Source organism: Notolepis coatsorum (genome assembly GCF_963971535.1).
Source record: "Notolepis coatsorum genome assembly, chromosome: 4".
NCBI lineage: Eukaryota > Metazoa > Chordata > Actinopteri > Aulopiformes > Paralepididae > Notolepis > Notolepis coatsorum.
In genome coordinates this window covers 49583293-49611171 of record NC_140168.1, presented here as the reverse complement: position 1 = coordinate 49611171, position 27879 = coordinate 49583293, and the positions used below count along the sequence as shown (strand labels likewise).

Below are 27879 nucleotides of genomic sequence, written 5' to 3'. Positions count from 1 at the left end.
TTACTTTCCACTCATCCGTATCATTACAATAGCAGCCTAGTGTCTCCAAAAACAACGCAACAAGTTAATTAGCTCTGCTGCTATCCCTTTGCCAAGCAACCGGGCTTGGCAGTGCAATCTGACACGTGAGCACCACTTGGACGTGAGTTGAGAGGCGGAGAGTATGGAGAGAGAGGTGAGTGGACGCCGATATGACAGCAAGCCGATTATAATGCTGGCCCTCTATGTCGATTTATTTGCGTCCTCGCATGCTGAAGCGTAGACACACAGCTCCAAACGCACGCATAGATATCTCCAACTGTGCACCGGATGTCTTTATGTTTTTCTACAGGTGTATCTATAGAAAACAATTCTGAATGGGCTTTGCAACTTTTCTATGGAATTATTTCATCTCCGACAACGTAGTGGTAATGTATGGATGAAATCAGCACTTTTGGAATAATGAAGGAGGACAAAGTCATCTGAAATGAAGAGAGGGGATTTTTCAACTGGAAATTGTATTTGCTGATTCCATGTGCACAGGCATAATTTGAAAGGTGAAGACTATTTAAAATATATTATATTGGCAATTTATTTAATGAAAGGCCCAGTCAATCATCTAAAAATAATAATGATAAAAAGAAATATATATATATATATATATATATATATATTTCTTTTTATCATTATTATTTTATATATATATATAAATAATTATATATAAAAAAATATATATATAGAATGGGGACCTGTTTTCATTCTGATTGACTGAGTTATTGATACAAACAGGTTAATATGAATTCTTAATTGTATTTGCTGTATTATGTGGCTGGAAAAGGAAAGACTAATGACGCTCTTCTTCAACCATTATCTGAAATAAAAAATTAAATAAAAAGATATCTAACCCTAACTAACCTTACTGTCATGCACTCCTAATAAACTACACTGTAGCACTCAACACTTTGATGAACATTGTTACTCAGCTGATAGAGTTGTGCCCTTCCTGATGACTTGTCGCACAGAACTTGTAAGTCGCTTTGGATAAAAGCGTCAGCTAAATGACTAAATGTAAATGTAAATGTAAGTTAGAAAAAGCTTTCATCACTCTTCAAGAATGCATGTGAATATATCCCACAGAAATCACAGATTGGGGCTTTAGCCCAACTTTTCCTGTGTATTAATTGTAATAAGAACTCACTAGAGCCTTTGTCACATTGCTCTGTTGAAGGTCCAAGGTGTAACGATGGCCAGTCGCTCTAGAAGTGTTGATGGACAGAAAGGGGTCAAGGAGAGCCCTGCCCGCAAAGCAGAGACACCCAGACACCGCAGCTGGAGCAGCCTACGCTTCTCTTGGAGGTCCGGCTCCCAGTCGTCCCACAAGGCAGACAAGGGCAGCGACATGTCCTCCGGGCTCTTCTCCCTGGTCCCGACCAATAACGACGACCACACAGCCAACCCAGATGGCCAGTCGGTCTTGGACGAATCAGACATGAACTGTACCAACGTCGAATCTATAGGTGGTGAATCCGCCCCTTCGCTAGCTCAGACGTTGGGTGTGGACGAACCCCTGCCGTGGGACCAGACCACCTGCTTCCAGAGGAAGATCAGCTCCTTGTTGCAGCCGGGCGTCAACAAGTTCTCTCTGCGCATGTTCGGCAGTCACAAGGGAGTGGCAGCAGAGCAGGCCAGGGTCAAGTCCTTTGGGGTGTGGATCATCCACCCCTACAGTGACTTCAGGTAATACCGTGTGAAGGGGGGACATGTATGAGGGAAGACGACAATACATACAGAGGGGGGTCAACCAGATTATTCACCGTCCCAGGGCCAGCATTGCACCCAGTTAATAACCAAACCTTCCAGAAAAGTTTTAAATGTCTGGCCCCTAACGAACGATCGAGCACTTAGTGATCCGACTGAGATTTTTCCAAGGACAGCGTGTAGCCTAGTGCGGCAGCTGGTGTCATGATGCGCAGACATGATAAGGAGATGAAAAGATTTGATTAGTGATACAGTGCATAGGACTAGATGATCTGGATTAGCCATGTCCCTTTGTCTTTCACCCTGTTGGTATCGTGGGGGAAACTAATGCTCCGTCCCTGATATTTCGGCCACTCCTTTACTGTTGAAATTTAAAGCCACCCGAAAATTGCTTGCTTTATCAGGTCACTCAGCTTTTGGACCAAACGCTTTGTCATGTATTGTAAAATATCTTGGTGGTATTCAGGCAATCTGTTGGCTCAGCCTCTAATAATAGCTGCCATCAAATTTAAACATTTTCAAACATCAGACCCATGCTGGACAGAAGGGGATAAATCCGTGTGGAGGGATTATTGCCCACAGGAATCCCCATAATTCCAATCTTGCTCTATTATGTCATAAATACAGAGCCAGATGAGGCAGAGATTACTGGAGGCCTGCTTTCCTTAAACCTTATGTTCCAGCTTCCAGGTGAATGGGAGGAAATGACACATTTTAGATATACTCCTATTAAACTTACCAAATGCCATTGTTAATGTTTTATAACTCTCTCTCTCTCTCTCTCTCTCTCTCTCTCTCTCTCTCTCTCTCTCTCTCTCTCTATCTCTCTCTCTCTCTCTCTCTCTCTCTCTCTCTGTGTGCATATAGTAACAGTTGAGAGTCTGGTGGGCTTATTTGCTGCATGCAACCTCTAATCTGTTGCGACATGAGAAAAGATGATGAGTACTCATGTAAACAAGCATGCAGACACAGGGGTCAGGGGTTTTGATGGATTGAAGAAAGGATAAGAGAGTGAAAGAGAAAGAGGCACTAATCTATCACTTCCTGCATCGCAGCTCTGATTGGCCAAAGATGACGGGCGTTTTCTCACAGGGCTCAGGTGATGGCCCCCGGATATCACAGTAATCAGATGGAAAGCTGGTTGGTTTTCCGTCCCTGTGATTAGGCAACAGGCGGAGGGAGAGAGAACCCCTGCGTGTGATTGACAGTTAAATGGAAAGACTGAGCCAGTAAAGGAAACCCAAACCATGTGCTTGTGGTGTATTGCCAACAAGACATTGGAAACCCATAGAACAATGGGGCTTGTATAACATGTGGCTGTCATTGACCAATACATTTATACTGTACTGTATAACGTCTGGGACTCGATGTCCTGTAGTCTAACGGCAACAGAGAGATGCATCACTGGCTACACACATTTCCATTGACGTGTCCTTGTCTGTATCCTCTTCTTAATGGATCTGAAGTGGTATACATTTTTTATGAGAGGGGTTCTTATTTATGACAGCAGAGGTTGTGAGAGTTAGGGTCACTCAGAAATGTGACTGTGACTGCATAACACACTCCTGTCCTGAGTAGATTGGTTTTGCTTGACCTTTGAGCAGTGATGTATAAAGTACTTGAATAAAAGTAAAGATATCTTACTTGAAAGTGACTCCAGTCAAAGTTAAAGTCACCCACAAGAAAATCACTTGAGTAAAAGTCTTTAAAGTAGCTCACATTAAATGGACAAGTATCAAAAGTATGTATCTGGTGTTAGAATGTACTTCAAAAGTAAAAGTACAAAGTAACAAAACAGACCAAAATTGTTTATTGCTCTCCAGAATGATGAATCAAACTAAACTTTTCAAAATATCCTGTGACCGTCAATGGCGGCCAGTGTTGGAAAGCATCATGCCAACAGTTTTTATACAGTATACAATAGAAATCTATGGGAATGGCATCTGTGTTTTCCACCAAAAGTAGGCGTGATTGCGAGAAAAGCCAAAGTACCCGGATGTATGTCTGATGTATAGGCTGTATCAAAGTGGGTAGCATTAGGACCATGTAAACTAAGGACTCCTTCCTAAAGAGTAGTATTCCATTCATTGTGCACATTTAATTGGTAATGAAAGAAATTTTTTATATAATATTTTAAATTCCCATGACATTTACTGCTGATGCCATCTGTTTGGTCATGTGGGAGATATGTCTCAACTTGTCTTGACGAGAGCGCCAGTTGTTCACGTGCAAATGATCTTCTACAACATGTGTAGGAGCATTGAGTGTTATCATGCATATACCGCCACCTAGAGGCTTTGATTTATACAGTCCAGATAATCCAATATCACGATGAGACAATTATATTCCGATTTAATTTTGTAGTGAGTAACTGTCCAATGTAAAAATAATACAATTGTGCTTTTACTCCACTACATTAAATCTTATTTTTAATGGAGTGAAGTAATGGTGAAATGAGCAATTAATATAAAAACTCAAGTAAATTATAGGTAGTACAAGAAATTACTTTAAAGAAGTCACCACTGCCTTTGAGACGGTATCAAAATGCTGCTACAGTATGTGCAGGGGTATTGTACCCATGCTGCTCTAGTTCATGTTACACATGATTGATCAATTACGCATAATTGAGCAGACAAGGTTTCTCTAACAAGTGAATAATACACATATACAGTGTGGGGAAACTGATATCGTACAGCTTTGTGAATGAAAAGCTCAACCATTTAGTGGCTCCTTTATTTAAGTTTAAAGTCCCTCTCGGGTGACATTGTCAACAATGTGAAAATATTCAAACAGGCCATGCAAATTATTGTTGGTTTACAGGAGTAACTGCTAATTCCTTCCAAAGGAAACAGGCTTAAAGCTGCAGTAGGCAACTTCGGAGGAATTAGCAAGAGTGAGTTTGTGGTGTTTGTGGTGTTCCTGGGGTCGCATTGGAAAACTAAGATGACTATCGCATTCCTTGTCAAAAGTACACACAATGTACAAAACCACCTGCCAACCAGAGGCTTGAAAAATAAGTTTTTATATATATATTTAAAAGAAAAAATATATATATGTATGTAGGCTATATATATTTTTCCCAGCCTGTAGGAAAACCTTTGTTGCGCATGCATGGGCTTGAAAAGTGAGGCAGAGGGGCTTGCTCACTCTTACAAATTTCTTCCCCTGATGCACCCATACAAATTTAATTTGATTGGGATTTATGGCTGGTGGACACAATTATAATGAATATACAATTATACACCTCTTTTTGACGATAGCTTATGTAACGGAGGTCCGTGAGTATATCCACAGTCACGATGGACTTCAAGTGTTGTGAAGTGACTGTGGCATGTAGCGGTACTGCAAGTAAACTCATCCACCCTTAACACTTTCTATGCCGGCCGTGTTTTCCTTTTTACCCCCTTGAATGCCGCCACCCACTTCAATGTTAGCGTTAAAAACGCATAATCTATGTTTTAAATTATGGCTATGTGTCTAATCTGCCCGTCGCTTATCAATGACTTGTTTGCAGTCAACATTGTCGAAACGGATTGTTTTTTAATCGGTTCATATCCTTTTTATAGCATTTCGAAAAGCTATCGTTCTCTCGAAAATCTCCGGAAAATAGAAAGATTCCCTCATAAACAGCATTTATTGGAATATTCTCGAATACACTAGACACGTTGTCATTTGTCGGCCTATTTATGAATCGTTTTCAAATAAACGCTAGATTATCGATAGTATATGTGTACTTCTGCACGCTATAGAAGCGGGCTGAAAAATCTATTCTCTCATTTCCTCAACATCACACACACACACACACACATATACACATACGGGACACGCTGTTATCTCAGTGAATACAGCTCTGATTATCCTAAAACTGGTAACATAGACTCCTTACCTTAGATCAGATGTTCTCCATAAAGATTATTCCAATTCCTGATCGCCATTCCAAATATTGATCGCGTTTATTGATTGATTATTGGCTGCTGTAAATATATATTCCACGCTGCTTTCCAACTCGCGATCACTTCCATGTTCATCAGATCCCTCGCCAGCATAATGGAGCCAGTTGGCTCCCCCCACACAGATCCACCACAGATCCACCAGTCTAATCGAATGGCCTGCAGTTACACAGGGATATACGATAGGGGGCGGTATTTTGTGTCCGTCTGAGCTCCTAGAGGGTCTGCTGTACCAACGGGAGACTCGGTTGATGAAATATGAATTCAGATCGCTAATAAAAAAATCAAACGACAATTCACGTCGTCGGCACTCAACGGGGGGCATGATAAGACGACAATACACATTGCTGGTACTCAAAGTGTTAAAAAGCATCCAGAATATTTTCCCTAATGGGGTTGTACTTCCGCGTTCGGTTTGCGCGATCTGATTGGCCACTGACGTTTCTGGTCATGTGACATGTGCGCCAATCGTGTGACGCCTAGTTCTATCACCGGTTAAGCTAGGCACTCTTTTTGAATTCACCTCTTGGTATAGTGGTCTGTGATGTCACCCGGGTGCGAAACTCACTCAGAGTTTAACACACAACGCAGAGATTGCAATACGAGCCCGGCTACACTTACAGATCTAAACGGGGTAATACGATCATTGGAGATGAGCTTTAATTAAACAAAAAACTCAAGTTGGACAGAGAAACAGTTGGACAAAGCTGGTTATGCATCTTTCACAGTTTGTTCTCATCCTCTCCCCTCCTTCCTCCCCTCCCTCTCTCTCTGTGTAGGTTCTACTGGGACTTTGTGATGCTCCTATTGATGATGAGCAACCTGGTCATTCTGCCCTGGGGCATCACCTTCTTCGAGGACCAGAACACCATGCCCTGGATCACCTTCAACGTCATCTCCGACACCCTCTTCCTGGTCGACCTGGTCCTCAACTTCCGCACGGGTATCCTGGGAGACGACAGCCACATCATCCTGGACCCCAGGGAGATCCGCATGTACTACCTCCGCTCCTGGTTCCTGGTGGACTGCGTCTCCTCCATCCCTGTCGACTACATCTTCCTCATCGTGGACCTGGAGTCCCGGTTGGAGTCGTCCGATGTGTACCGCACAGCCCGTGCCCTGCGCATCGTGCGTTTCACCAAGATCCTCAGTCTTCTGCGCCTTTTCCGACTCTCCCGGCTCATCCGCTACATCCACCAGTGGGAGGAGGTAGGAGGAAAGAAAGAAAGAAAGAAAGAAAGAAAGAAAGAAAGAAAGAAAGAAAGAAAGAAAGAAAGAAAGAAAGAAAGAAAGAAAGAAAGAAAGAAAGAAAGAAAGAAAGAAAGAAAGAAAGAAAGAAAGAAAGAAAGAAAGAAAGAAATGGAAATGATAGCTGTCCTGAATATCTTTTTTGGGACTCAACACCGATTAGCATAGAATATTAGTCTGTTATGTACTTTCTTCAAACTTGTTGTTATTATTGATTAATGATGTCTTTATGCCATGATGTCATTAAGCTTTATTATTATGCTATTTAGAGACAAAGACAAAATCAGACTTCAAGGTTTTTCCTCTTAATTGGCTACAAAATGTGCAATAATCAAATTAAATAAATTATAGTCTTAATTTATAAAAAAAAAAGAGAAACTGCTCGTAGGCAAAATGGGAATAAAATAGCCTGTGCAATATAAAACTAGAAAGGTGAGCTCAGTAGAGCACAAATCTCTGCCAGGCAGTAGCCTGTGCCTGCTGTCTGCCTGCTATTTCGAAATAATTCAAAAATTACTATTTAAGCCATACATCAGTTTCCACAGAGGACAATGCATTATTTTTAGAAGACATCCTGTCTCATGTCTTTGGGGTACAACTCCAAGTAAAGTCTCAAGTTTTTGGTCACTAGTCCAAATCAAGTCTTAAGTCTCTTTTTGGAATACTATATTTTAATCTGCTGTGCATCCGGTTAGAAATAAACACTGTGCACCATGGTTATCTGGGGAATATAGGGAATGCACGTGGTTTTGCATGTTGTCATTATCTCTAATCTATCTATTACCATTTCAGAAATCTGTTGAATACAAGTATTGTATGTATTATGTTTTATCTACTAATGTATCGATAAGATCACTTTAAAATACCATACTGCACTGCAATATGGAAAAAAGAAAGCTTGTCTTTTAACCCCATATGCTGAGGGCACATTTAGCATAAAACGCCTGATGAGAGTAATTTGCGATTTATTACTTGAACCACTTATAGCACATGCATGAGTCTGGTCTTTTTTTAAAGGAAATATTCTGAACTTTCTTCCACAACAGGAGAAGAATCACTCTGAGTGCTAATGTAATAGAGTTAGAGGTTTGAACACACTGAGCTGGAAAACATAACAGTTCCATAGCCTGAAGTCTTATCTACAGTACAGGTCCAAAGTTTATAACAATCCAGGGCGGCTATGTGGTGCAGTGGGCAAGGCGCTCACCACGAATACTGGAGACGCTGGTTTCGCCTGTTCGAGCCCAGCGCTCCACATTGCTTTCAGTTTAGCTGGTCGTCCGTACTAATACACATTGGCAGTATTAGGGGGTGGGAAACTGATGGGTGGGGATCGGGCGTTGTGGACAGCGACTCCTACAGGTCGGTGGGTGCGCCTGCGCAGTAGAATCAGGAAGCGATGGGGGCGGCGCCCCTCCAAAGCGCAGACCCCTGACTCTGAAAGATCGCGCCGCGCAGGTGAAAAAATGCGACTGCTGTTACCTCGAGTATCGGAGGGGACTCGTGCTATGTATGACTTAGTCCACATTGCAGCCGGCTTGTGGGAGGCAAGAAACAGCGTTCGAGACAGGGGAGGGTTGAATTGGATGATACGAAATTGGGATGGGAGAAAAATAGAAAATGGGAGAAAATGTGGGGGGAAAAAAATTTCAATCCCACGAAAAATCTGTGTTTTACAGATGTTTTTGTAATCCTTGTATCAGTAATAATTCGTCCAAAATGGCGGACCGCTCATTGAAATGGACGGCAAATGAGGAATGCGTGATTTCTTTCCATAGCCTCTGTTTGCGAAGACGCTCTCTGATTGGCTAGCCCGCGTACAGCGAAGAAGAAAAGACCCTCTCTGATTGGTTTAGCTCCGAAGGGTCTCTTCCGCCTTGTACATATATAGTCTCTGCTTCTAACTGGTTATGCTTTGGCCCTCTTTCGAAGTGGGTTATGCTTAGAGTTATGGTGGAAGTTGAGGTTGTATTTGCGAATGATGTGACCGAGGGGGAGAATGTAGCAGATGAAGAGCAGGGGGCCGAGGACTGAGCCTTGGGGGACCCCCTGTGTGACTGAGGAGTGGGAAGAAGTGTGGCCGGAGAGGGAGATGAATTGATGTCTGTCAGTGAGATAGGAGGAAAACCAGTCAAGTGCTGTGCCCTCAACACCCAGTTGGTGCAGCCTTTGGAGGAGGATGGAATGACACACTGTGTCAAAGGCTGCACTAAGATCGAGTAGGATCAGGATGTTGAGGGCACCAGAGTCAGCGGAGATGAGGAGGTTGTTGATTACTTTTACCAGTGCAGTTTCAGTACTGTGAGCTGGACGGAAGCCAGACTGAAGGGGTTCATAGAGGGTGTTGGACTGGAGATGGGAGGCAGCAATGCGCTCAAGTGTTTTGGAGAAGGTGCGGCTGGGTGTCGCAGCGGACATTGCGCTCGTCACCAACGCAAGAGACACCGGTCTCGAATCCGGCTGTCAGCACTGCCTCCGGCTTGGGCCGGCCGTCATACTGACTCAATTGGCAGAGTTAGCGGGTGGGGAGTCAAAGGGTGGTAGTCTGGTCATTGTAAAACAGCGACTCCTACAGGTCGGTCAGGGCGCCTGCACAGCAAAGACAGGAAAATGGCGGGGGCAGTGTGAGCCTTCTACACATTACTCCTCGCTAATGAGAGTCTCCGCTGGCAGGTGAAAAGAAGTGACTGGCTGCCTCCACATGTATCGGAGGGGACATGTGATGGGCTTCTATCCTCCCTACGACCGGCCAGTGGGGGGAACATGCGAGCAACGATCAGGACAGGGGAGGGAGAATTGGCACAAGAGGAAAATTGGGATGGGAGAAAAATCACAGAAAAAGGGGGAGAAAGAGTAGGAAAAAAAAGTGTTTTGGAGAAGAAAGGGAGATTTGAGATAGGGCGGTAGTTGGAGAGGTTGGATGGGTCGAGGGTAGGTTTTTTGAGTACAGGGTTGACAGCTGCGAGTTTATAGAGGGAGGGGATGTGGCCTAGGGATAGAGACTGATTGAAGAGGGCAGTGAGATGGGGGATGAGAGCAGGGAGGCACGCCTTGGTGAGGGTGAGGTGAGGGAGGTGGTCATGAGGTCCGTGATGAAGGAGGAGTCGACTGGGACGAAGGCAGTGAAAGGGGTGGGAGGGGTGGAGTCAGGTGGGGGGGAAATTATAGTAGGGGGGGCAGGGGTGGGGGAGTTGGCGATGCTGGCGGTCAGTGAGCTGTTGATGAGGGATATTTTGTTGTTAAAGGAGAGGAGAAACGAGTTGCAGAGGTCAGGGGAGGAGATTGAGTTATTGTCCAGGGGTTGAAGGAGTTTCTTGACAGTGGAGAAGAGGGTCCGGGGGTTTCGGTTGCTGCTGTTGATGATGGTGGAGTAGTGGGCAGATTTGGCAGCTTGGAGTGCATCACGGTAGGAGGAGATGTGCTGTTTATGGAGGACAGCGTGGACAGTGAGATGGGTTTTATTGTAGAGGCGTTCGAGTTGACGGCCGGTCTGCTTCATGGAGCGGAGTTCCGGGGTGTGCCAAGGGGAGGAGGTGGTGAATGAGACAGTGATCGTTTTAAGGGGTGCCAGTGAGTCAAGGGAGTCAGAGAGAGTAGAGTTGAGCAGGGTAGCGTAGTCGTCGGGGTTAGAGGGGGCAGAGTCGAGGGGAACGGACACATATGGACTGGGACAGAGTGAGAGGGTCGATGGATTTGAATAGGTTGAGTGGGGTGACGATCGAAAGGCGGCAAATCCAACAATGTATTGGTTGATCTGCAAAAACGCAGCCCGGAGCCGGCAGACGAGGGGAAACAGTTTAAAGGATATTCTGTAGCTGTTTACCATTGTTGCCTTTATCTATTGTTACCTTGATATGGGCATGGACATGACATCTAAACCACTTTCATGTACAATATGATTATGCCTAAATCATCAATGAACACAATCTTTACAAAGTAAAGAATTGTTGGCAATAATACAGGGGCAGCAGCACACTGTTGAATTAAGTTGGGTACAGGTAGAGGGACACTGGTGCATCACTGCTCAATAGGACTGTTCTATCCACCCATTTTGTCCTTGGCTTGTGTGCGACTTTTAATCCAAATCGGCCCTGTAGTTTGTGAGATTAGCTGCGGCTACATAGAAAAAAACATGATCTAACAAAAATAGCTTCTGTGGTTTAGCTAAGCCTCAACACAAACTAACATACCTGGAGCTTTGAATGATATGAGGCTCAGCCTGCTTCAGGTTGTGTGACAGAAAGACCAACGTGTCCACATTCTTTGGTAACAGGGAATTTCTGGTTTTGTTTACAATAAAGCCAGCTTTAGAAAAAATGTGGCAGAGATGCAAAGCAATCGCCTGTCTGCCACGGATAATGGTCCACATTTTGTCTCCACCACTCAAGAGGGCCGGATTCCATTCTTGACCTGTCTTTTAAAAAGTCCTCCAGTTCCTTCTGTTATTTACAATGCAGGCTCTGCATCTTGCTTCACCTATTGGATTGCTCTGTGCGCCAATAGCGTGCCAGCTGAAATTATTTTACCAACGCACCTATCGCAGACTAGGTCTATGCCCCTCCAGCCAGTATATAAGCAGGGGCTGTGGCGTTCAATCTCCCTTCCATTTCTTTCAGCTGAGGAATACGCTTCACTTCCGACGCCACAAGTAACTCTTCTCTTCGTTTCTCTTCCCAACGATCATTTACAGTCTTTTACACAAGCCGAGGCCCCCACTCCAACAATAGCTCAGCTTTCCTGGTGGCGGAGACAGGGAGAACCCATCTTTCCCACAATTTCCTCAAGACGTCAGAGTCTGGCAGGCCTCACCAGGGCAAGGCACCCTCCAGTCAGTGCGTCCTCCTTCAAGGGCTCCCCGCCGGTCTGATTCCAGGCCTGAGAAACGCTGCAACTGCCTCAGTCTCCGCTACATCAGCCAGAGCCGCCAACCACCTTGCTCCCTCTTTTTTGGCCTCTGGCAGAGAGACCAAGCTCACATCAAGTTGGCGCCTACCTGGAGCCACCCCCAGGGTCTGAAGAGGTGCACTTTTTGCAATGCGTTAGGTGCCTTAAACCCATCAAGCGCAGTTTAACCCCTCAATGGGACCTCTCCTTGGTACTGGATAGCACACTGTCATTCAAATCCCACATAAATAACATCACACGGTCTGCTTACTTCCACCTACGCAACATCAATCGTCTCCGCCCCTCACTTACACCTACCAGCACCACTACTCTTGTTCACGCCCTGGTCACATCCCGCCTGGATTACTGTAACTCCCTCCTCATTGGTCTCCCACACAAGTACCTCTATAAACTCCAACTGGTCCAAAACTCAGCCGCCCGCATTATCACTAGAACTCCCTCCACCAACCACATCACTCCTGTTCTCCACCAACTTCCCTGGCTGCCTGTTAAGTCACGCACTGACTACAAAGTATTACTACTCACCTTCAAGGCCCTCCATAACCTAGCCCCTCCTTATCTCACAGAACTTCTCCAGTCCTACACTCCCTCTCGGTCACTCAGATCCTCCTCTTCCTTCCAACTTGTCACTCCCCCTTCCTGTCTGACTACCATGGGATCCAGAGCCTTCTCCCGCTGTGCCCCCCGCCTCTGGAATTCCCTACCACAAGACATCCGTGCAATAGATAACCTCCCCACCTTTGTTTCCCGTCTCAAAACACATCTGTTCATTCTGGCATATTCACTTTCATTTTAAGTGTATTATAACTGCTCCCCTTTGTAACTGTGTAATACCGTCTTTTTACCTGTGTGAAATTGTATTTGTTTTTAACCCTGTACGGCGACTTTGGGTGCTCAGAAAGGCGCCTTTAAATAAAATGCATTATTATTATTATTACTGTGTATACTGATGGAGGAACCCTTTATGCCTTTGGAACAGGCTCCCTTGAGTCAGTTGTCCTTCAAGACAGTTTTTCTGGGCGGTCAGGTGGCGTAGCGGAGATTGTGCTCGTCACCAATGCAAGAGGCTGCGGTCTCGACTCCCGGAGAGTCAGCATTGCCTTGGCTTGGGCTGATCGCTATACTAACTCGTTTGGCTGAGTTAGGGGGAGGGAAGCCGTGGGTGGGTCCTGGGCGTTGTGGACAGCGACCCCTACAGTTCGGTCGGGGCGCCTGCACAGCGAGGGTAGGATCTGGAGAGAGGTAGTGCGACCTTCCACACGTTACACTCTCCCAGTGAGAATTTGTGCTGCCAGGCTGGCTGCCGGCTGGCTGCACATGCGTCGGAGGAAAGCATGTGACAGTCTCTGGCCTCTCGGACCAACAGTAGGGGGGTGCGCAACAACCAGGAAGGGGGTTGGGAATTGGCATAACGACTAACAGTGGGATGGGAGAAAAATCGGAAAAAGGAGGGGGGAAAAGATACTAATAAAAAAAAAATACAGTTTTTCTTCCGGCCATCATAACTGCTCAGCATGTCAGCGAGCTGTACACTTGCCAGTCTTCCCAGAATGCCTGGCCATCAATGGAGATGGTAGCAGTGGCATAAGCCTGCCTTCATCCCCAAGAACATTAGCAGCTCTTTCCACTCCAGAGATACTCCAGAGAGGCTTTCTATCCCCCTCCCCATGCTGATGATAGGGAGAGGAACATGCATCTGCTATGCCATATCCGCATGCTCTCTATCTATGTGAGGTGCACCGCTGATTTCAGAACCACTCTGCAACTGCTCATGTGTCGTGGTGAGTCAGCCAGAGGCCATGCTCTGTCTAAACAATGTCTGTCCCATTGGCTGTGTGAAGGTATCTCTTATTGTTACACCCAAGCTGGTCAGACTCTCCATGTGTGGAGTGTCCGTCTCCTCTGTTCTTCTCAGAGGGGTCTCGGTGGAAGACATTTGCGCAGCAGCTTCTTAGTCTTCCTTGCCCTTTTATCAGGTTTTATCTGCTGGATGTGTCAGATAATTATCTCTCTCAGTATGTCCTCAGCTCAGGAGTCCCTCATCATCATTCTAGCTCTAAGCTAGATTGTAAGGTCTCCCAGCTCCTTCCCCAGTGGGGGTCTTATTCCTTTGTAGTTACAATTCACCATTCACTGTGTAATTTTGGCTTTTTTCCCCTGTTAAAATGCTTCTCTTTTCTAGACAGATAAAAAAAATTAAACAAATAAACGGGATCATCTTTTTAAAGTAAAGCGGTAAAGTGGTTTCTCTGCTTCTCTTCTGTTACTCTTCTGTTACTGCATAAAAACAAAATTCGTTAAAATACAGCAAAGATCAGACAAGCACGGATATATTCCGTGCTTGTCTGATCTTTGCTGTATTTTAACACTTTCCCGGCCACTTGGATGCGTCTAATATCACTCTAGACGGCCAGCATTTCATAATAGACTTGCATAGTTTGTGAGGCTGTTTGTAGAGCTAAATCTATACTTTATAGTATTGCTATCTGTCCATTCTCATTGTCAATTGAGACCATAAACATAAACCGTCCCTTCAAAATGGCGTAAAAAAAAATTCAGCAATACGTTCTCATTTTATAGCGCCGTGAATATAAGCGTTATAAGGGATTTCGGCTGGGATATTTCCTGGAAGGCGAAATAAAGGCCGCTAAGCTACTAACGTTATATCCAATGGCATTTCGGTTATACAGAAGCTAAAGCTAAAACTCAAACTGCATATGATCGGTATGATGGTCCACCACGAATGCATGAAAGGGGGGGGGGGGGGGGGGGGCGGGGGATGTCGTTTCTGATTATTGATTACCAATAACCGCGTTAGCCTCATTAGCCTCATTCATTGATAGAGTGGATGGCTATCAAAACAATGCCTGATCAGCATGTAATTTACATGAAAAAGATCTTACCGTGGGCCGGTTGGATCCCCCCGAGCATTTCCCAGTTATCGATCGCCATCTGGTAGATCGATATGTCCATTGGCTGATGATATATTCCCTTACTGCATAGTGAAATCCGCGATCCAAAACGTATTCCGTGCAACAGGCTATAGGGATTGCTTCAGGTGAGTAGAAAACTACATTGGAAATCCAAAAAGAAAAAGACAACTTCTGCCACAGGGAACACTGCATTATCGATACAGCGCCCCTAAGAGGATCTGGCCGGTAATGCACTTTTTCAAATTCAAAGAGTAGGGTACATCTGCAGTGCAGCTCGGCAACCTTGAATAGATTATTAAGTAAGGGATAATGTATAGCTACGAGGTCATTGTCGTAAAATAATTGACCGACACGGAGTTTAGAATACTGAGGCGCCTCGCCGAGGTGTTCTAAACATAGTGAAGGTCAATTATTTTGCGACAATGACCGAGTATAGGCTATACATTATCCCGCTTATTACATGGCTAACTTACTAACAATATACCTAATTCATTTTACACCATCGACAAGACGAGATCAAATGCAGACGCAGTTCTGTTGGATTCGAAACACGGATATATACGTGGCCCGTCCCGAATGTGTTAACAAATTTAGTTGTTGAACGTTTTTATCTGACCTCTGTGTGACCCTGTCAGCTCTTCCATATGACCTATGACCTGGCCAGTGCTGTGGTGCGTATAGTCAACCTGATTGGCATGATGCTGCTGCTGTGTCACTGGGATGGCTGCCTGACCTTCCTGGTGCCCATGCTGCAAGACTTCCCTCCAGACTGCTGGGTCTCCAAGAATAACATGGTGGTGGGTAGAATTACATTAAAATGGGAATGCCACCCATTTTAAGAATGATATGTTCCTCCTGCACTCCAGGACAGTCTTTTTGAAAATTCTAAAGCTAGAAATCTTCAGAGAGAGATACCCCCCCCCCCCTCTCTCAATCTTTGATGTAATAGGGATGTTAGATCTGGGGAAGCTCCATAAGATAAGTCACTGAATGGGGTTAGGATTTTATGAGGCCATAAAATGTTTGTTTGAATTCATACACCCAACTGGGGTTTATATTCTAGTATTGCTGAACCAGAATTTAAACCTCATCTGGGTACTTTGGGTCATTGAAAAGCGCTATACAAATAAAATGAATTATTATTATTATAAGCTCACTCAAACTCACAAAGTCAGAGCCCCATTCCTTGTCTATAGAGAGGTCCCAGATTTTTTTTAAGTGATAAAGGGTTCTCCTTTTTGTTTCTAGCTTTAAGAGAGAGTGGTGCATGTTTCCAAATATTAATTGAACTTTCCTGAGGCACAGGAATAATATGAATTCTTCAAAATGAACATTCCCCTTCATGAACTCACATTATTTATATTTAAAAAAGAAAGATAATAATAATTATATTCTTTCATTTAAATCTTTAAATGAAAGAATATAATTATTATTATCTTTATTTTTTATATTAATAAAAATAAATGGAAATGGAAATGGCATTTAGGGCAACACGAGCAATTTGCTATAATTCTGAACGCAACACACCTTTGATTGACGTTTGATATCCTAAAGTACCATGCATTTAAAAATGTTATGAGGATTTCTTTAGACGAAAATTTAAATGGAATTATTATTGTGAATCTTTGGCACAAAGTGATAAACAAATAAAGAGATGCAGACAAATGGGTAAACTGGAGTGAAAGACAAATCACAAAAGATACACTAACTAAAATGAGGTTGTAAACTCCACCATGTGCTCATTCATGCTGTATAATTTAATATTTCAATAATCAATATTACAAAATTTTCATCCGTCTTGTTTTTCTTCCTGACTTCTCATTCTTCCTGAACACTTTGTTCCTCCCAGAACGCCACTTGGCACATCCAGTACTCGTATGCCCTGTTCATGGCCATGAGCCACATGCTGTGCATAGGCTACGGTGCCCACCCTCCACAGGGCATGAGCGACGTCTGGCTCACTATCTTCAGTATGATTGTGGGGGCCACTTGCTACGCCATGTTCCTGGGTCATGCCACCAATCTGGTCCAGTCCTTGGATGCATCTCGCCGGCAGTACCAGGACAAGGTACTCACTTCAGCCCTAAAAGGGACATTTGTTCCACTATATTTTGACCTTGTACTACTGTGGTTTAATGAAGGCTATGTGTTGCACTCCTGGTTTTATGTTTTTACTAGTGCTGTCAGGCGATTAAAAAAATGTATCTAATTAATTACAAGATTTGTAATTAATTAATCTAATTAATCGCATTTTAATCGCATAACCATTTTAGTCCTGATATTCTATATTCTATAATCCTATTTCAAATTGCATGTGTCCGGATGGCAGAATTCAGTACTGTATCGATACAAAACCTTCTGTTTAATCATCTTCCATTTATTCATTTGCTTAGATTTTTCAGGTCTGGTCAATTTTAGCATGGTGTTATTCACAGTCAAAGAAAAAAAAATGATTGAATTGATATTCTCATTTGGTTCATTACAATTTACTCAAGCATAGTAACAGACACAGTATTTCTGACACATTCCCTGAGATGAATAGATGTCCCTAGAATCAGATACCAAGAACATGCAAATGGACCATTTAAAAAAAAAAAATCTGTAAATGTTTATTCTACGTTCTTATGGAATGAATGAGATAAAAAAAAAAAAAAGTACTTATTTTTTTTTAATTTTGAGTTAATTTTCATAACGCAATAATTTGCTGTGTAATTAATCAATCTAATTAACGCGATAAACTGACAGCCCTAGTTTTTACATAACCATACAAGAATACATACAAAGATGCAACACCATTTTTATGTTTTTAATAGAGGTATTAGATTATGGCTTAAAGGGGAACTCCAACATTTTGGGAAATTAGCTTATTTAACATCTTCCCTGGAGTTAGACAAGAAGATACATACCTTTTTTGTCTCTGTGCGTGCATTTTAGCTTTGGGAATAGACGCTCCGTTAGCATAGCTTAGCTTCATCACTGGAAGTGAGGCAGGACAGTAGCCTTACAGTGCCTTACAGTGTATTGCAAGGTCTGACATTGACCAAACTTGATATGCATGACCTTGGTGGGCTCTAGGTCAACTCCTGAAAAGGGGGTCAATGTCAGACTTTGCAATCAAAAGGTAGGGGGCTAATAACCCTTGCCATAATTTCAGTGCGCCCCCTAACTTTTGATTGCAAGGTCTGACATTGACCCCCTTTTCAGGAGTTGACCTAGAGCCCACCAAGGTCATGCATATCAAGTTTGGTCAATGTCAGACCTTGCAATACACTGTAAGGCACTGTAAGGCTACTGTCCTGCCTCACTTCCAGTGATGAAGCTAAGCTATGCTAACGGAGCGTCTATTCCCAAAGCTAAAATGCAAGCACAGAGACAAAAAAGGTATGTATCTTCTTGTCTAACTCCAGGGAAGATGTTAAATAAGCTAATTTCCCAAAATGTTGGAGTTCCCCTTTAAAGAGAAACAACATTGATCTCACACCTAACACCTATAGACACATGTATATTTTGTATTTGCATAATTTATTCTAGGCTATCTAATTGTGGATGTATTTTAGTATATGTATCTACATTTGTATTTGTGTATAGGTTATGTAATGTGGATGCATTTTAGTATGTATCTACAGTACATCTGTATTTGTACAGGCTCTGTATTTGTGGATACATTTTAATATATAATTTTAACTTTTCTATAAAAGCCTCCTGTAGACAGGTGTTGTAAATTTGCGTTTTTTTTTTTTTTTTTTTGTCCTTTTCTGTTTTTCTCCCCTCCCAATGTTAGTCGTTATGCCAATTCCCAATCCTCTTCCTGGTCTTTGCGCACTCTACCCCCTACCGTCGGTATGGGAGGGCGGAGACTATCATCACATGCTTCCTCCGACACATGTGTACCCAGCCCACCACTTCTTTTCACCTGGCAGGGCGGACTCTCACTGGGAGAGTGTAACGTGTGGAAGGTCACACTACCTCCCTCCAGATCCTTCCCTCGCTGTGCAGGCGCCCCGACCGAACTGTAGGAGTCACTGTTTACAACGACCCGGACCCACCCACCGGCTTCCCTCCCGCTGATGACGGCCGACCAAGCGGGAGGCAACGCTGACAGCCGGATTCGATACCAGCGTCTCTCGCATTGGTGACGAGCGCTTAGTCCGCTGCGCCACCCAGCCACCCGTAAATTAGCGTTTCTAATGCTACTGTAATGTCCATATAAAATAAACGTAACTTAACTTAACAAAAGCCCTTTTGAGCATTTTACCTAATAGGCAAATGTATGGCCAAATGCCTTGAGAATATGTTTACTTAATGGAATTTGGGTGACCTTCTTTTGGTACTCTTCAGAGGGTTTTGACAAGAAAAACCAAGACGGATAATGAAAGGACAAATGGCTGCCTTTTTGTTTTGGCTCACTGTTCTATAATACCCATTATTTACAAATTCATTCAGTTAATCCAATTAGGATGAAAAAACATGTGTTCATGAAGCAAATGGAACAAATGTACAGTAAATGTAATAGGAATGATTATTTCATGCAACACATGGTACAGAATGTGACAGCGTTTGACATTTTGACAATCACGCTCAACTGTGCATCTTCAATTAGGCCCACAAATATGTCCACTTACCATGTGTTTCTGAACAAATGTCTCCAGTACAAGCAGGTGGAGCAGTACATGTCCTTCCATAAACTGCCATCGGACATGAGGCAGAGGATTCATGAGTACTACGAACATCGCTTCCAAGGCAAGATGTTTGATGAGGACAGTATTCTAGGAGAACTCAGCGATCCTCTCAAGGAGGTCTGTTGTCAAACATAATCTCTCTGTTTCTCTATAGCCTACCTCCCCCTATCTCTCTGTTTTGCTGTCTCTGTCTCTGTTTCTCTCTCGCTCTCTCTCTCTCTCTCTTTCGCTCTCTTCCACATACATACACGCGCACACACACACACACACACACGCACATACAGTAGACAACACATTCATCTGAATAGTAACTGTAATCCATTTTGGCTACTGTAAAATAGATACTGTAGTCATGGACTGCATTTATAAATGGGCTGCATTTATATAGTGCTTTTATCCAAGGCACTTTACAATTTATGCCTCACATTCACCCATTCACTCACACATTCACACACCGACGGCAGAGGCAACCATGCAAGGTGCCAACCTGCTCATCAGGAGCAGTTGGGGGTTCAGTGTCTTGCTCAAGGACACTTCCGGGAGAAGCCAGAATTTAACCGTTAACCTTTTGATTACCAGACGACCGCTCTACTTCCTGAGCCACTGTTGTCCCTAGTCCCTAGTCATCAGATTATTTTGCTAGGTTTGTCTAGCCTCCAGAATTCTAGTTTAAGAACATGTGTTCTGTAACCACCATGGTATTAAACATGTTCATCTTATGTACATGTGAGATTCATTGCCCTCACAGAGATGAGGTGAGACCATGGGGATGTCATTGATTGAAATTCCTTTCCCATAGTGTAAGGAGTGAGCCTGGTCTTAACCTATTCTGATTGAAAACATTTATAATCTGACTTCTTTGTCTTTCTCTTCAGAAATCTGACCACATCCCCACCACGACTACATGCAAAATTATTGCCCTTTGCCCTCTGCCCTCTGCCCTTTGTCTCCATAAACCTCCTCTTTGTCATGACCTCCAGGTCACATGTTATCTAAAGTTATCGGCCATCTGCTGGCCTACATCCGGTGCAATTGACAATGTTTCTCCTCAGTGGTCCCTCTACCTATATAAATAGTAAATGATCCCGTACTAAAATGTGGATAAATATTGTATAATTGTTAGATGGTGATTCTGGTCACATCATAGAGGTCAAACTAAATTGGAAGGAATTGTTTGTTTTAAGGTCCTATATTCCAATTCAGCCTCTAGATTTCACTAGAGAACCAGCATCTCAGACCAAAACAATGTTGTGCTTACATAGGATTACATAGGTTAGGATAATTATTGTACGCTGTACCATCAAACTAAGTTCAGATCAACTATGATCAAATATGAATCAAGACCCTGCAAATGTATATGATGTATATACCCTATTTCTTGCGTAAAATGTTGTCCGAAACATATTTCTGGTTCAACTTTAAGTTGAAAGAGAGAAAGGTGAGCTGCTATTTATTTTCTATTTGAAAACAAGAGCAGAGAAACAGGGACCTCTCAACTAGCAGTGCGGAAATGGGAAGTAGGGAGGGGATACATGACATACAGTACACGCACGGCCGGTGCAGCTATCCAAAACGAAGAACAGAGAAGCTCAGATTACAATACACACAGAGGGAGTGTGACTTCATTCTCTGCTCAGGACACCATTACTCTACTATATATCTTTACATAGCAAATACTTGTTTGCTGCTATATAAATATAAGAAATCTGGGATATAGCACCTTTACGCTTATTCTATAGATTCTAGAGACAAAGATTATGTTATTGATTACAATTTTACAATACACTAATCTAGAAGGAATTATAGTTTTCTTTTTTTTCCTACTTTTTCTCCTCCATTTTTCTGTATTTTTCTCCCATCCCAATTCCCCCCTCCCCTTCCAGGTTGTTGCGCGCATTTGCCCTCCACTTGCCAGTCTAGGGAGCCCTGAAGTCTATCACATGCGTCCTCCGATACATGTGGAGACAGCCAACAGCCTCTTTTCACCTGACAGCGAGGACTCTCAGGCTCACACTACCTTCCCCAATTCCCTCCCTCGCTGTGCAGGCGCCCTGACCGACCTCTAGGAGTCGCTGTTTACAACGACCAGGATACAACCCACCGGCTTCCCACCTGCTGACACTGCCAATTGTGTCAGTATGACGACCGGCCAAGCCGGAGGCACCGCTGACAGCCGGATTCGATACCAGTGTCTCTGCGGTGGTAGACAGACGCTTAGTCCGCTGTGCTACCCGGCCACCCAAGGAATTATAGTTTTTTTTCTCCCATTTTTCTATTTTTCTCCCATCCCAATTTCGTATTGTCCAATTCTACCCTCCCCTATCTCGAACGCTGTTAGGCCATGCCTCCCACAGGTCGGCTGCAATGTGGACCAAGCCTTGCATCACGTGTCCCCTCCGGTACACGAGGAGGCAGCTGTCGCATCTTTTCACCTGTATAGCGCGATCTCTCAGCGGCGAGGGTCTGCGTGGGAGGGACACGCCGCCCTCGTCGCTTCCTGATTCTGCTGCGCAGGCGCACCAACCGACCTGTAGGAGTCGCTGTCCACAACGTCCGATCCCCACCCACCAGCTTCCCACCCCCTAATACTGCCGATTGTATTAGTCTGAACGACCAGCCAAGCTGGTAGCAATGCCGAGAGCTGGGCTCGAACCCAGCATCTCCTGCATTAGTGGCAAGCGCCTTGCCCACTGCGCCACTTAGCCGCCAAGGAATTATAGTTTTAAAGTAACCTTCCAAAACCTGTGTACCCCCGCTATCTTGATGAATTGAAAATGGGGGACCCTGATGTAAAGAAGACGAAAGTATTTTTCTGGTCTGCATCCTCTCTTTTTTTGTGCCAATTCTCCCTCCCCTGTCCTGATCGTTGCTCGCATATGCCCCCCACTGGCCGGTTGTAGGGAGGATAGAAGCCTTGCATCACATGTCCCCTCCGATACATGTGGAGGCAGCCTGTCACATCTTTTCACCTGCCAGCGCGGACTCTCATTTGGCGAGGAGTAACGTGTAGGAGGCTCACACTGCCCCCGCCATTTTCCTGACTTTGCTGTGCAGGCGCCCCAACCGACCTGTAGGAGTTGCTGTTCACAACGACCAGACTACCACCCTTCGACTTCCCACCCGCTAACTCTGCCAATTGAGTTAGTATGACGGCCGGCCCAAGCCGGAGGCAACACCGACATCCGGATTCGAACCCGGTGTCTCTTGCGTTGGTGACGAGCGCAATGTCCGCTGCGCCACCCAGCCGCCCTAGGTCTGCATCCTCTTAACAATTGTTTGTATTGAGCCGTACTGTATTGTACCCATTCTGCAATCTGTTAATAAAGTTTTCAATCAATCAATCAAACCCCCGACTGCCAGACAGACAACAGACAGAGAGTTTCTTACCACACAAATATACTGTGTATATCAAAATATATTTGTACACTGCATAAATAACAGAACCACAGATACAAGTATACAGGTGTAATAGGCCCTTTTCACAGCAGACATTTTAGACATAGATGGGTAAACACAGGTATAACTAGAAAGGTGTGCTCAGTGGAGCGTAAATCTCCACCAGGCGGCATGCCCTAATAATAAATATAGCTGCAATTCCAGTGTTCAAGCCAAATGATTAAAAAAGTATTGTACACACATGGTTCAACAGTGTTATGAAACATATTTTGCAAGTTTTGTAATGATTGGACAAAAACTTTTGATTTATAGTCTGATTTGTGTTATGCCACGCCCAGGTTGTTCATTTGTTATGCCCCCCCCTAGTGGTAGATTTGAATGAAACTTTCAGGGTGTGTCAGGTACATATGTTGTTGACTTTGTTCTATTTATGTGCTGAGCAACGCTCTTTCAGTGGCGGCTCTACCACTAGGGGCGCTAGGGCGCCGACCCACCTGCTGGCCAGCTGCTGTTAAATCAGAGAAGAAGACAATAAAACTTATAAATAACCTATAAATAATATAAACATGTTTAAAATTAATAATATTTACTCATTTTAAGTATGTTTGTATTTCCAATGCACAATATAACGTTATTATCTAAATTAAAAAAACATCGTTTTCCAGAGCAGGAAGTGACATTTTTTTTTTTTTTTTTTTTTTTTCTCGGCCCGGGCTATACGCGATAGCGCTCTGAGTGCGCGTCACAGTTTGATCGCTGTCTCCGTCACAGCCAATCAGTGCATACGGCGTTGTGCGTTGAAATATGACTATTATGTTGGAATCCGAGCGCGATTTGAAGCGGTCTAGAAAGCAGCGTGAACTTCCGTGAGAATTTCCATAGCCGCATTTCGCGGAGACGCTCTCTGATTGGCCGACGCCAGTATTTTTTTCCATGGCAGAATTTCACAGAGACGATCTCTGATTGGCCGAATCCAATTTCTAATGTTCCAATTCTAGCTTCTAGCTTGGTTCCTGGTACTAGGACTGTTGTTTGTCTTAGAGCGTGCCGTGCCGTGACTGCAAGTTCTTTCTTTAGACTGTTAAGCTTAGGCACTCTTTCAAAGTTGGTTAAGGTTAGAGTTTGTCTTAGAGCATGGCGATAGAACGCCAGGTAGTTTGCAGTCTGTTCGAGCGGAAATGGACAAAGGAATGTACTTGTTGAGTGTTGTGCTAACGTCGACGAGCTCAGCTGAGCTAACACTTGGCTAACAAGCTATATGGCGGATATCAAGCTCTCCTGCCCTGGACGTTTCAACTAAACAGTGAGTCTCTCTCTCTCTCTCTCTCTAACGTTAGTACTAGTACTAGGCTGGTGCGGGCTAACTGGCTATCGTTCTGGGAGCTAACGTTAGTACTAGTACTAGGCTGGTGCGGGCTAACTGGCTATCGTTCTGGCAGCTAACGTTAGTACTAGTACTAGGCTGGTGCGGGCTAACTGGCTATCGTTCTGGGAGCTAACGTTAGTACTAGTACTAGGCTGGTGCGGGCTAACTGGCTATCGTTCTGGCAGCTAACGTTAGTACTAGTACTAGGCTGGTGCGGGCTAACTGGCTATCGTTCTGGGAGCTAACGTTAGTAGTACTAGGCTATCGTTCCGTGATTTGTTTACTTGGTAACACGGGTTGCTAAGGAATTTAGGTTCGAGGTTGAAGAAATCTCTCTCTCTCTCTCTCTCTCTCTCTCTCTCTCTCTCTCTCTCTCTCTCTCTCTCTCTCTCTCTCTCTCTCTCTCTCTCTGCTTAACGTTAACGTTTGTAAATAGTTTTTTTAGGAGCAGTACTACTGCTGGCCATTCATGAAGCGAGACATTGCTGATTGTTTATTTATCGATGGCTCATTGATTTAACTACTGCAGCTCTCTCGGATTGAAAATACGTGGATTATGGCTTGTTCAATATCGTCTATGTTTGAATGAATGAATGAGAACTTTATTAACAGATTGCAGAATGGGTACAATACAGTACGGCTCAATACACACAATTGTTAAGGGGATGCAGACCAGAGAAAGACGTTTGTCTTGTTTACATCAGGGTCCCAGATTTTCGATTCATATCGATAGTTTAATAGCTAGCCTTGGCTCGTTTAACAATATGCAAAATATGTGTACAGCCCTGTACTCATACTGAAGTTATTCTTGGTATATAATAGGTCTGATTGTGTAACGAATCGATTCCACGTCGCGCTGTGTGTGAGAGAGAGAAGGAGAGAGGGAGAGATCTGCCTGTGTTTGTAGACGGGCGAGTTTTGTTTCTAACTTTTCTATTTATATATTGTGTTTCAAGTTGTGAATTAGAGTCTAGACTATACTTTATTTGACTGGTTGTGTGTTGTTGTAGTAACAGCTGAGCGACTCGTTCATAAGAGCCGATTCATTGCAGTGAGCGTGAGTCGAATCGCTCACGTCTTGCCATGAGTGTTGCGTGGTACTGTACTGTACTGTACAAAATATTTGGTATAGCGCCCCTAGTGGCGAAGTACCCAGCGGCCGCTACTGCGCTCTTTCACACAAACCAATTCTTACCACACAAATTCTTGCCTGTGTATATCATTGGTTGATATCTTCTAAACATAATTAAATATCATCAAGGCTTATACACCTTTTGATAAGCTTGTTCCAGTAATGATCTACAGATGATTTGGTAGCAATGGTACTCTATGCTGAGCACACACACACACTCACACACGTTTTAATACTTTATTTGGTTCCACAAATTATATTACATAAACAGGGAATCAAATATATCGGGGCCAAGCAGCACTGAACACTTAAGGGTACACATAGCACCTCCTTCTCCACGTGGCTAAGCTGCCAATAATAGCTGAGACAGAGCAATATTTGGCACACACACACACACACACACACACACACGCACACACACACGCACACACGCACACACACGCACACACACACACACACACACACATACTGACCAGAACGAAAATATAACATAATTGTGTCGCCTGGTGGAGATAATTAATAATAACATTAATAATGGCTCCATTCCATGGGGCTGAATAAATTATTTGGGAAAAATATCTAATATCTAATTATTTTGTCTGATATTGCAATTGCGATATTGGAGGGTTTTTGCCTTATTATTCTCAATTTCATTGAGAAACATATTGAAAAGATCATGGTATGAATTCTGTGTGGAGTTGTACCAAACCAAGATATTTTCTTTAGTATTGCAGCGTCCTGCGATTTGATTGCATTCGGCCATATTGCAATTTGGATAACACGTTGATTGAGTGTTCAGCCCTGTATGCCAGTGAGTAAGCTGCACAATACCTGGGCCCGTGCACAATGCATAATACTTTGACACGTCAAAGAGTCAACTGTGAAAATGGAAATCTTGACATTTCTCTCCAGCTGACGCTTTTCCCTCTGTTTCTCACCACCAGGAGATTGTCGGTTTTAACTGTCGTGGGCTGGTTGCCAACATGCCACTGTTTGCCAACACAGACCCTCACTTTGTGACGGTGATCTTGACCAAGCTGCAGTTTGAAGTATTCCAGCCCAATGACCTAATCATACGGGAGGGAACGCTGGGTCGGAAAATGTACTTCATCCAACATGGCTGCGTCACTGTGTTTCCCCGTGGAGCCAGGGATATAAAGCTCAGCGACGGCTGTTATTTTGGAGGTAAGTCGTCGAGTGGTTATATCCTTTGAATGTGTCCCTCCTCCTGTCCGTCAAATCTATAACTACCCTATTTTTCCATGAAGCTTTTCGCTTTCTCTTTGTTGCTAGCTATTTCTATCCTTAAAGTCCACATCATTTTTCACTTAACTTCATTATTGTTACCCTCCCAGAAGATGTCGCCTTATTTGACCCTTTCCCCCTAATCGATACACAGAGGGAGTTCCACAAATCATGTTCAACACAGATTCGGCTCAAACAAGGGACTAAACACGTTTCGCAATTATGCCACAACAATGTGGAACGCCCTACCCACAGCCGTAAAATAATGTGAATCCCTACCCACCTTCAAAACCGCAAGAGCACCTACGGGAGGCTGCAATTCGAAACTGGCCCCGGTAAATGTCCAAACCCCCCCCCCCCCCCCCCACCCAACCCCCTCCAATGTACAGTTTCTTCCCCCTCAAATGTATATATTCTCTTTTAGAAACTCTGTCTCTTAAACAGTACTGTATATTTGTATGTCGTGTATATCATAAATGTTATGATGAATTGAAAATGGGGGACCCTGATGTAAACAAGACGAAAGTCTTTTTCTGGTCTGCATCCCCTTAACAATTGTGTGTATTGAGCTGTACTGTATTGTACCCATTCTGCAATCTGTTAATAAAGTTTTCAATCCATCAATGAAACTCCCGGGGCTCCTTCAATAGAAAGTGATTGTCCTCTCTCTCTCCCTGGTGCAGAGATCTGCCTGCTGACTCTAGGACGGCGCGCGGCCAGTGTTAGGGCTGACACCTACTGTCGTCTTTACTCGCTGAGCGTGGACAGCTTCAATGAGGTGCTGGAGGAGCATCCGTTGATAAGGAGGGCCTTTGAGAGCGTGGCCATCGACCGCCTGGACCAGGTTGCTCGCAGGGCCAGTGTGGAGCCTGCCATCGATCTGCAGACTCTGTCGTTATAACACTGGACAAGAACAACGCAGGACTCCTCATTTTGTGAAATTAACAATGCCACAAAGAAGGAGTGGAGTGGAGTGGAATGGCAGAGATTGTTGTTGATTTTATACATTAAAAGATGGTCAACTGGGTGAAGAACCTCATGATATGTTATGTTGGCAGGAAGGATGCGAAGGCTGCAGGTTGATAATTATATTTCTGATTTCCTACAAGGCATTTGTGAATATTTCACATGATTTTAAGAGACTCTTTTATTAGATCTATTAGTATACTGTCTAGGTTTGCATGTCCTGCTGCCAACTCTCAATCATCTATCACCCTCTACTACAGCATCGCTGATCTGATTTTTCTCTTTACATATAATGTATATATATGTATAGAGAATAAATCAT

At 43.8% G+C, this 27879-nt stretch overlaps 1 protein-coding gene across 1 annotated transcript; it reads left to right on the top strand.

Annotated features, from left to right (window-relative positions):
• Positions 1-1612: 1612 nt before the first annotated feature.
• hcn3 (hyperpolarization activated cyclic nucleotide-gated potassium channel 3) lies at positions 1613-27492 on the top strand (the record flags this gene model as incomplete). Its single annotated transcript, XM_084311936.1, has 7 exons — positions 1613-1716; positions 6467-6896; positions 15409-15570; positions 16623-16841; positions 19423-19569; positions 26291-26531; positions 27275-27492. Exons 1-7 carry the CDS (start codon positions 1628-1630, stop codon positions 27490-27492), a joined length of 1506 nt encoding a protein of 501 aa, XP_084168062.1. The 5' UTR covers positions 1613-1627.
• Positions 27493-27879: the final 387 nt, after the last annotated feature.